This window comes from Thermobia domestica, chromosome 7, assembly GCF_964235325.1.
Source record: "Thermobia domestica chromosome 7, izTheDome1.hap1.1, whole genome shotgun sequence".
NCBI lineage: Eukaryota > Metazoa > Arthropoda > Insecta > Zygentoma > Lepismatidae > Thermobia > Thermobia domestica.
Genome location: NC_137460.1, coordinates 17,322,131 through 17,333,923, shown reverse-complemented (window position 1 = coordinate 17,333,923; position 11,793 = coordinate 17,322,131). Strand labels below are relative to the sequence as shown.

The following is an 11,793-nucleotide window of genomic DNA, read 5'->3' as shown; positions in this document are numbered from 1 at the left end:
TCTTGTGAAATATCTACGAGGAAAATCCTCAACAGTTAGGTGGTGCACATGACTATAACGTTTACTTAATGTATTAAGTTTCTTATTGAAGTTTTTTACCGCTTGGTTTACACAAGAAGAGCTAATAAGATCATGGCGATGTGGAGCACCTACAACTATCACATTTGTATGAGCTAGATTTGGTAATTAAGAGCACAGATTTCTTATACCCACATCAGCTTCATTTCTAGCAATATCGTTGGTCCCTCCGAAAATAACAAGTACATCGTTCTTGGTTAGATTATTACTATTTAAAGCCACTGGCTCAACTACATTACCTATTCTTCCTCCCGGTTTAACTAAACTAGTAATTTGTTTATCTACCAATTTGAAGTTTAAAATACCGGCCAATCCCTTTGCATGGCTGTCACCATATATCACCACTTTCCGCTTGTTTATTTCTGTTGAACTTACTTTCGACTTCCCCCTCAAATTATTACTACCAAATTTTACACTTGCATTTCTTGTCTTTACTTCACTACTTGCTCTTAAACTATGCAGCTTTGCACTCTCAGTTTTGGCACTGCTTCCGTCATGAACGCTTGTGTGATTACTACTATTTGTAGTCCTTTTATTTAGTTTCTTGCACCTGCTTGTAGCATCTAAGTTTCCATTTACACTGACATTACCTGAACTTTTGTGTATATTGCTTATACAATTTTCACTAACTGCACTTTCACTATTCACATCTGCTAGATCGGGTAGAACTGTGAACCTGTTTTGTGTGGGTATTTCCTATAATACACCATGCTGACTGGTATTGTTGTTACTGTGTTTCTGAAAATTTATTTTCTTGTTACTAATTGGAAGATCACTCTTTGATGTTTCCTTATGCTTGTAACAGGATTTTTTCTGTATTACATAGAAATCTGATCGTATCTTTGACTGCAAGTGCAAAGTTGCTGCGAACGATCTTGTTAATCATTTTATTAACACTGGCAGCTTAAAAAACTAGGGAAGTATAAGAACAGTGTCAAATTCTTACTAAATTTGAAGTCATAATGGCTGGTGAGGCATCTGTTAAGTTGGAATTGATGTGCAAAGAAGAACTTGATTATGACTTACCTCAGGAAGATCCACTCGAAGGAAAAGCGTGGACATACGAACTAATGACTGACAACAAAGAATTAGTATTATCTACAACGGAAGGAGAACAAACAATGGAGAAGGATGCAGCTATCTATTCTTTGGATGAGAAACTAAACGTTGATACGGTGAAATCAGAATTTGCCATAGAACATTCTGCATTTGAAAGTGATACAGAAACGCTAACAATTAACAACAAAAGGTTTAAATTCAGTTTGGTCAGAAAGGTAGTATTCAATTTTTCATAAAGAAACTTACTCAGATTAATAATACGGATACGTGGATTCCAAAAGTTTGTAGGTTAAAAGCTACACCTCATAGACTTATTTAGGTATTGGCGATATCTCGAACGTAAATTACTAACCTGCAATTTGGAAATTACGGCACACATAGACTAACTGTATACAAAATTATAATAATGAGATCGATACCATCGTTACAAATCTTATGTAGTTTGTATGTTGATAAAATAATGATTCTTTATTATTAAGTACGCATTTCTCACTAAATTCTTTATTGTTGTACATATTTATGATATGGGTACTCGACGATAGTGTTCTATTTATATAGAGACTTAGGTAAAATAACAGATCGTGAGAGTGAAATTTAGGCTATCATAAAATTTTCGAAGTTTAAACGTGGAATTGTTATACTGAAACAAAAGCTATTTACGTTTGTTATTTTTTTCAGGAATTACCTCGAATGAGTCTAGCCTCACATTTCCGGTGGGCTTCGAAAGACATTAACTAAAAACAAGATAAAAGGGTATTCTAAGCAACAATGGATGTTCATTAATTGTAGATGAGCATACATAAATTCATTTTATACCGGTACTCATTTCTTTCAAAAAAGTCGACTTTTTATATATTCTGCAATCATTTCTAGGATATGGACACCTATTTCTCTATACAGGATCACTTTACGGTCCTATTGCACGTAGGCGATACAAGAATTATTGTACAAACAAAACTAACCAATATGTGCTAGATCGTCAGTAAAACAAAAAGATTGCTATGTAAATTAGGGCAAGGCGAAGGGTGTTGGTACGGCTGGAAGCAAAAAGATGCGTCTGTTAGGATCAATTGGGCCAACACAAATAAGTATATACGAAAACGAGGATAGCGCAAAACACTGTATATAGCATAAGCCTACATATCATACGTGTTGAATATGTATTTGTACGTTCCTAAAGGTATTATGAGTAACATCTGAAATGCTTTCATTGCTTGCATATTTGTAATCCAAAGTAACACATATGACCGGTAGGGTTCGTGTCTTATCTGGTACGCCTATCTGGTGACCCAACTGGGTACGATTCTTTCATTCGGACACTAAAGATTTTCATTTATAGGGGGTCTATCGGATGGAACGGAGTGAGAGACTCTTTTCTGTATAGTAGTAGTTAGAGATTGTGGGAAGAATAGCACCAGATCACAAGTCATGATGGGTTCGATCCAAGCTGATTTATGCGCGTACCCACCCTCGGTGACATGCCCACTTCGCATCCACACAATTTCTACAATACCAAGTACAATATTCTTACCGTTCCTGTAGTGATTTGCGTAAGAAACTGGGATGAAACAACTGAAAAAAATACATACATGAAATTGATTTTACTTAAGCACAAACATTATACATGTAACATACATACTTACTTCTGTATTTTGATTAATATGAATTTTATTGATACCTTTTTGAAGATTTGTATTTAAAATTTTTCTTTTTATCATTTTAACATATTAAATTTAAGCCCATGAATTTTTATAGGAAAATAAAAAAAAAATAAAAAGAATTTTTGAAATACTAACTCAAAATTATATGCAATGTCGACGAAGCCGCCTTATTGCGTAGTAAGAGACATGATTATTTTGCACATATTCCTGACTGAACACTAATTCACATATCACTTCGATTTTGGAAATTTCAGAAGAAGAAGCCAGTGGATTTTTGGAGGGCAATCCTTTTAGATTTTTCTTCTCATTTTTGAGTGGATTTTAGGCTTTTGCTAGCAGACTCCAATTTCCCTCGTCCGACAGGATAGTCGACCGTGAACTCACTTATTATGCCACTGATTAACAATTCAAGAAGTAAATTTATCCCTTGTCTTTCCTACATTACTTGATCACAAATATAAATAAAATTCAATAATAGATTTGATTTATGTTCTTGAATAGTAACATTTCCAAGGAGCTAAGACAACGTGGTTTTCCTTGATCTCAGATAAGTTAAGTTATTTCAATGTATTTTTGCTGAAATTCACTTCAACTTACGTAGGTGTCGAAACAACATGAATTCCACAATACACTGATACATATTCTAGCACATATTCGACATACACTGATACATATTCGAAATTTGTTTGCGTTGTCCTGAGCCTATCGTAGAAGTATGCTTTTTATATCGTGCTACCCCTAGTAGAAGAGAGAAGTAAATCGTGAATTTTTTCTTTTTTTGGAATGAAGGAGAAAGTGTAAATGTCCGTACTAACAAACAATGAAAGAAATATTGATTGCAGCATTAAACTTGTTTCAAACTTTTTATCAGAACGGGTCCTACTGTGATTCTAACTGCAGATGGTATAATTTTGATATCATTTATTCATTTTAGGCATATGGAATGAATTAAGATCTTATTTAAAATATAAAGGAACGTAAGAATATCCCAGGAATAAAAACTAATAAAATACCAATCATTCTATTTGAAACATGTTTCGAATTTTAACAGCTAATGGTAGCTTTTTTGCTTCTATCTCCAGATAATGTAATCTGAGATCAGGTCTTTGTTACTAAGTGAGTGAAAAAAAATTGTTACTTTGCTTTTAGATTTTAGGCAGACATGAGAATGGCCCTGGTTACAAGTCAGAAGCTTTTATTTTTCATTTAAAAATTGCTTTAGAATAAAAGATAAGAAGAGATTTATAAATGCAAAATAACTACGTAAGTTTTTTTTTTTATATACAAAATAGAATCTTAATTTCTTTAAAAAGGGTGCCCGACGTTGTTTGTTTTTTCTCTCTCCCTCTGTAGATTTCCTTTAAAAGGAGATTCTCATTATGACTACAAATTAATTTCAAACCAAGGTTAGACTCAATTTTTATTAAGGGCAGCATCATTTTCTCAGACAATATCCTTCTAGTACACTTGAAAAGGGTAAAGAGTATTTTATTAACGGCTTTTCTTTCTTCTATTTAGAACTCTTTTAGGCCGACATCATCATTATTATTTAGATTGATTTCAGAGCGATGTTATGTCAGTTTTCATTGCGGTGTACTGTTGTACTCACAAAATGCCATGAAAGTGTTTTTTATTTGTTTATTAACTTCTAAATTAGCCCTCCTCAGTCAGATTAAGAATATAGTCATAAATATAAAATTAATAAGTACATCCCGCGTTTCGAGCAAAAGTCCCATAGTAGCATGGAAAAATATACTTTCTAAGCGGCATTTCATTCTTTAATGCAGGTTTAATTACAAAAGCACAACGATGGCTATGAATCTAATTTTTTATGAGAGAAAAGATGTAAACTGCTTTAAGAAATAGTTTTCCCACTGTCCATCAATACGCAAGGGGTGCCTCAGAGGAACACTGGTCAATTTTTAATGCCATTATTCTTAATAGATAATTCGTCCCCTGTCCTGTGCTCTAGAATTCTTCTATTCCTTTGAAATACACCCTCTGATTTTGTTTCCTAAGCATTTTTTTTTACTTTACCTCAGAAACAATAGCGTTATATATTATATTAACTTAAAGGCCCAAGGGTTGCTTCTGGAGCTCCTTTTCAAGTATCCACTTTTCTAATAATTTGATACTGTTCATTGTTTATTATCATTGACAATTGATTTCGTAGCAAAGTAATGACTAGCCTTTCATATTAACGACGGAAAATACAAATGGTCACGGTGAGTTCAGGTAGCTTGTATATGCAGCAGGGAGCCTTAGAGCATGGGCTTTCTCGGGTTAAGTATAAATTACTTTTGTAGTTTTTATGTTGTAATGTTTTATAAATGTCTAGTGTTCATGATAGTATTACGCATATAGTATTATATAATTTTTAGTCCGTCAAGTTTGTGTTTAAAGAAGATATGTATAAGACCCTTAAAACTAAGTAGAGATACTTAGTGAAGGGTGCCAATAGTCTTCTCCTTAGAGTATTGTTTTGTAGTAACGCCGGAATGAAACGTAATATTAATGTAAATTCTGGAGGAAGAAGTAGTGATTCCTCGATGTTTTTCCCATGAAGTAGAATGCTCTATATAAGTAAAGATGCACGTTTGGAAAGAAATGCAAAAGAAATGATAAACATGGTTTGGTTCCCATTAGTTAATTCTTAAGTCCTATACTGCAAGCTTTTTTGCTGTTTTTGACGTTGCATGTGTTAAAATAGATATACAAGTCTATAAGTTAATTTGGAATTACATGGATTTACAGGGTAATTTCACATCATCCGCTTGAAAAGATAGTTTTCTTAAATTTTTTGGTATGCTAGCAAGATTTTGATCACTTAACTGCATCAGAGAATATATATAAAAAGTTCTAGACTTTACATAATAATTTTATATCATGTGTTAAATTGTATATAAGGAAATTTCCTGTTTCCATTTCGTAAGGCGTTGATCACTTTCTGACTGGTATTGAAGAGATTTTATGAAAAACTTCACGTCCCTACCATGATCCACTCGTCAGATACATTGCTTATCGCCTAAGATTTAAATCTGTTCTCTCACTCGTAGGATCTTCATTCTAATGACAGTAACGAAAAAAGAAAGGAAGAAGTTTTCTAGGTAAGATACATGTCTGGTTAATTGCAGTGTAAGATCTAATTTCAATCGATTTACTCATTTCCGTAGCTAATGCCAATTTAGCTAGATGTCGAGTTTGTTTACTGAGATATAATATCGTCGCAGGAAACTTAGAGGAACGTAACTTCAAAACTGCGATTTTCATTTTCTTCATGTTTGAACACAATTTCGAAATCCCCACTTGCTCTAAACGGAGTGTAACGCCATCTGTTCTTGTCGATTGTCTGTTGTAATGTAGCTCAGTTACTATCGTATTAAATTCACATCTTTTTAAGAAAACAATATTTTTGCCTTCTGGCTTTTAAACCTACGAAAATGGGGTTACATTCCTGTGGTTCTTAAGCGACGATATGCAGACTGTTCATCTTCTCCCTTTTGAATATTGTATTTCCCAAAACACGTATACAAAAGAGAGTCCCGACAAAATATAATTTTTCACGTGAAAATTTAATCCTCTTCCCGTCCTTATGATAACCATTTGTATGAACGTTACATGATGAAATGCGACGTAAATTTAGACACTCCACATATTAAATATTTTATTTCACGCAGTTCAGATCCTTGTCTTATGTAATGTGATGCATAACACATTTCTTGCATTTTTTGATATTCGCCGTGTATTATTTATCTTTAAACGCCATTTTAACTTAATATAATAAACAATAATGACTGAAGTGTTTCATAATATAATAAACAATAATGACTGAAGTGTTTCACAATGCCTATAACAAACGTGGGCATTGTTTGAAAAAAAAAGTAATAGCAGGTTTCCAAACCGAGTATAGTATTTTGATGTCTCCGAATAGAATTACACCAGGTTATTAGAAATTTAAATTCAATGTCTTGAGCAGAAACGTACAATAGCATTAGTGTTAATCTAAGAGTGACGAAGGTGCTAATGCTTGCCCCCATTACCTTAACGTGGACTTCTGGTTTCATAATGTCACGTATTCAAATAAATAGATAAAAATTACAAGAAATTAAATACTCGCCGCCTCTCAAAAGTATTTACATAATAAGACGTCTTAAGTGTGTATCAGATGTAACCGCGTAGCTTCTCATCACTAGACGCAAAGATTGCATTACGTATTAAAGTTTACTATATGAAAGTCTCAGACTATATTAGAAACACACGTAGAGATTGCTATACTGATTCAAATGACATATTTTGTGCAATATTATAAATTTTTTATTCCGTTCCTCAGTTTCTTTGTCATCATAACATTTTCTTGTAGCTGTAATTGCAACAAGTTCTTGCGATTGTATAATTTTGTGACAAAAATTAATAATATATAAATATTTGGGTGATAATAAATATCTATATTCACAGATAAGAATGAAATGTTTATTCCATAGCACAAAGAGAAGAACATATACATACGTTCGTATGTACTTAACTCTTATATCGTATATATAAATAATTGTACAACAATTAAAGCAAATTACACACTTTTGTTTCGAGAATACAGAGATCTGGAAAACGTCGATAGTTCTCTGTTCCATATATCCCGTAAGAGAAGAAAAATAATCGTAATTTTATCTTGAAATATAAGGAATGATTTCATTTTGCTTTGTTTTTTTTATTAATAACTCAATTCACGTTTCCTTGTTTATTGAACGTGTTACAGGCGCTACAACGAATATGACCTTCGCAGAGAAGACAATACGTTTATTATATTAAAAGAAGCAATTTCTCATTCAGATGAGAAGTCTGATCTTACGAAGCAGTTCGGCAAAGGAATTATTCAGTCACGTTTGTCAAGTAATATGGTAACTCATAAAAGTCAACAGCGTCATACGTCAGGAGAAAAACCTCACACATGCAGAGAGTGTGGAAAGATTTAGTTACCGTTCAGTTTTGGCTAAACACATGTTAAGCCATACAGGAGAAAAACCTCACAAATGCAGAGAGTGTGGAAAGCGATTTAGCCTACGTTCGCACTTGTCAAATCACATGTTAATTCACGAGGGAGAAAGACCTCACACATGCCTAGAGTGTGGAGAGGGATTTAGTTCCCCTTCAGGTGTGGCTACACACATGTTATTCCATACAGGAGAAAAACCTCACACATGCTTAGAGTGTGGAAAGGGATTTAGTCGTCGCTAAAATTTGGCTACACACATATTAATCCACATAGGAGAAAAACCTCACACATGCGGAGAGTGTGGAAAGGGATTTAGTCACCGTTCAGTTTTGGCTAAACACATGTTAAACCATACAGGAGAGAAACCTCACACATGCAGAGAGTGTGGAAAGCGATTTAGCTTAAGTTCGCACTTGTCGAATCACATGTTAATTCACGTGGGAGAAAGACCTCACACATGCCTAGAGTGTGGAAAGGGATTTAGTTCCCGTTCAGGTGTGGCTAAACACATGTTAACTCACACAGGAAAAAAAAAACCTTTTATATGCCAAGAGTGTGGAAGGGGATTTAGTGTCCGTTCAAGTTTGGCTAAACACATGTTAATCAATACAGGAGAAAAACCTCACACATGCAAAGAGTGTGGAAAGGCATTTAGTCGATGTTCAGGTTTGGCTAGACACATGCTAATCCACACCCGAGAAAAATCTCACACATGCCTAGAGTGTGGAAGGGGATTTAGTGTCCGTTCAAGTTTGGCTAAACACATGTTAATCAATACAGGAGAAAAACCTCACACATGCAAAGAGTGTGGAAAGGCATTTAGTCGATGTTCAGGTTTGGCTAGACACATGCTAATCCACACCCGAGAAAAATCTCACACATGCCTAGAGTGTGGAAAGGGATTTAAGTGCCGTTCAGGTGTGACTAAACACATGTTAACCCACACACGAGAAAAACCTTTTACATGCTAAGAGTGTGGAAAGGGATTTAGTCGTCGCTCAAGTTTGGCTACACACATGTTATTCCACACAGGAGAAAAACCTCACACATGAGGAGAATGTGAAAAGAGATTTACCCAACGTTCCGACTTGACGAAACACAGGTTAGTCCACACAGGAGAAAGATCTCACAATTGCTTATTGTATGGAAAGGGATTTAGTCGACGTTCAAGTCTGGCTCAACACATGTTAATCCACACAGGAGGACAACGTCACAAATGTCAGTAGTTCGGAAGAGGCTTTACGGTACCTTCAGCTTTGGCAGATCACAAGTTAATCCACTCAGCACAAAAACCTCACACTACAAGCGAATTTGGTTTTCACGGAATTTCTACAGCTTGCTTATTTTTGTATAACTCATTAAAACTCCAAGAATGCAATTGAGGATTATTCCATTGATGTAACGTAGAGAATGAAACAACTATTTCAACTGAAGTAGAACGTAAATCACCTGACATTTAATTGTAAACTTTTAAACGAAATGAGGGTGTGTTGGGTTAAAGGCTTGTTGGCTCGATTGCTATTAAACTTTGGGGAATTGAATTTAATGAACAAGACGGCAAATAGCAAACAAGCTTAAATAGAAATCACTTAAACTTATGCTCACTGAATTGTTCAAATCACAATTTTTCTTACAAACTTGAAGTATCTGTCTTTCAAAAAAATTTAACAAGTCAATTTTAATGTTTTTTAACGTTTCTGCAATTGAATTATTCAGAAGTTAATATTAAAAAATTTAGATTGATTTCAAACTTTTTATTGCATTTTTCCATATGAAGTATTGGTGTTTTGAATAATTCAAAGTGCTTATAAAATATTTGTTCCTTTCTTTATGCTTTCTGTGTTTTTGGGAAGATTGCAGTACTATGCTAATTGATTTTATTGTTTTTTATAAGTCCCTCAGAGAACTATTGATATTAAGCGAGTTTATTGACGTATGATATTGCTGAAGAGTTGATAATGCGAAAGGTAGTGAATATACCACGTGTTAAAACTGGGTCAATCAAAAAGTGTTAATAGGAGACCAGACTTTCAGATATTAAAAGCTGCACTAGGTAACACTACGTATAGAAATAATATAGTAGTCTTAAAAATGTAATTCTGTACATAGGTTTCCATTAGTTCAATTCCCACTATATGGAGTTTTTTAATTGTAATACATGTAACTAATATGTCTTAAAACTAAACATAAATTCTCTCGTCACTGCTTCTTCGTACGATTTGATCGGTTGCATCTTATTATTCAATGGCCTGCATAAGGACAACCTGTACACTGGAAATATAAGTTGAAATATGAACTTGTCTTAAAGTTTATGTAATTCGTTACTTATTATGACTTATCAAACTTCCAAAAATATGGTGCTAACTTAGCACGAAAGTGTATCTTATAAACATGATTGATCGCTGTTGGGCCGATTATCTAATTTCCTAGTGTTCACCCAACAGAGAAAAATTTTATTATTTCTTATTATGTGTTCGTTTTCTTTATGAATACCATGCATTCCCTGTTTATTTATTTATTTATTGCCCTAAGAAGTGTCAGATCATAGTTTTTTCATTAAACATTTTATGACTCATTAAACAACAAATAAATCTGAAGTATTTAAGAACGAGCTCTCCTTTAGAAAAGATCTTGTTTGGATCATATAAACCCCGCGAAGTTTTATGTTCACGTACACGCCTTCCCAGTGGTACTCACGGATTCGAGTTGAGTTGAGTTGATTTTAGTTTAGCGTCTATTTCAGCAGCGAGGCTATATGAGACGGGGACCTACTGATTAACGTGGAATCGGAACCACATGAGCTCCCGCCGGGAATCGAAACCGGTCCTCTCACGCCAAAGGCGTGTACGCTAACCACTTAGCCACGAAGGAGCTCACGAGTCAAAGCCGAAACTCATGTGATTCATATCTCAATCGAGGCTGTAGATTCGCATCTCACATAACGTTGGTGCTAAAAATGATGTAATTTAGTATCTAATTAAACAACAAACCTTGAATCATGGTGATTAAAGATTCTAAAATTGTTGAGGATCGAGTTATTTACCATATCAAAAAATATTTAGTATTTGCGTAAATTGTCAGATCTCTACTTCAGATAATTTGAATCTTCTTCGAACAATTTGCTCATATTGATTTCTAGGCTGATCCTGGCATTATGTAAGTAAACAGTAAAAAAAATCTAAAGGCGAGTCCCAAAAATGAAAATATTGAGGCTGATAACCAGAATCAGGATACTCATTACGATTTTTTTCTTATTCCAAAAAAGAAAATAATATTTACTGTGATTTTTACGGACAACAGGCCTAATTAGAAAGCAAGAATATCTGTTAATAATTTATTACACTTCTAACTATAGTAACGTGATAACTAGGTTTGCCACTTTTTGCAGAGTGTGCTGTTTTATAATTTCCATCAATGAACTTTCCATAATGTATCATTGCCTGTATTAGTGCCTATTCAAATGAAATGGATTATGGTATGTAGCTCAAACTATAACACAAGCATTGAAAATAAGTGTTTGGCTTAGTGAGAAATTGCTCTCAGTTGACAGAGCTAAAAACAAAAATGCTTTTTTTTCTATTTGCTCTTGCGATATAGAATTCAGTATTTTATTTCACGACAGGAAAGAGAGGCGAAACGTAGGACAGCTAAGAAATAGGTTATCATTCTTTTCGGTTTTCTTTAGTTGCTTGTTATTAATATACTAGTGAAACTAACAGAAGGTAGCAGTACACTCTCACGAATTACTACAGGCTACCAGCTGGCAGATGTCTAACTGGGTTATGAGTTGCCAACAATGTTGTAGTCGACATTTTTCAGGACTTAAGTACAAAACCTTTTTAAGTCACTCAGATTCTCAATTGCCGCTTGATGCTCGGAGAAAACGGGAAAAAATTTATTACCGAAGTTGCCACGCTAACAGTTTGGCTTAGCGAAAGCTAAGTATATATATATGTATTTAATGAAAATGTTCAATGCATACCTCCTTACTGATGTTGTGTATTC

At 34.2% G+C, this 11,793-nt stretch overlaps 1 protein-coding gene across 2 annotated transcripts; it reads left to right on the top strand.

Annotated features, from left to right (window-relative positions):
• Positions 1 to 218: 218 nt before the first annotated feature.
• On the top strand, positions 219 to 9,532 carry LOC145689876 (uncharacterized). Of its 2 annotated transcripts, none has more exons than XR_014132117.1 (2): positions 219 to 1,581; positions 7,552 to 9,532. XR_014132117.1 is itself a non-coding variant. In XM_081764172.1 (2 exons), exons 1-2 carry the CDS (start codon positions 1,041 to 1,043, stop codon positions 7,567 to 7,569), a joined length of 330 nt encoding a protein of 109 aa, XP_081620298.1. In that variant the 5' UTR covers positions 223 to 1,040; the 3' UTR covers positions 7,570 to 9,532. The 2 variants fall into 2 exon arrangements, 1 of the variants encoding a protein (XP_081620298.1); XM_081764172.1 differs by having other exon boundaries at positions 223 to 1,352.
• The last annotated feature ends 2,261 nt before the right edge of the window (positions 9,533 to 11,793 follow it).

Bases quoted from the DNA above. Each gene is read 5' to 3' on its own strand.
- LOC145689876 (XM_081764172.1), top strand. From the start codon at position 1,041: ATGGCTGGTGAGGCATCTGTTAAGTTGGAATTGATGTGCAAAGAAGAA.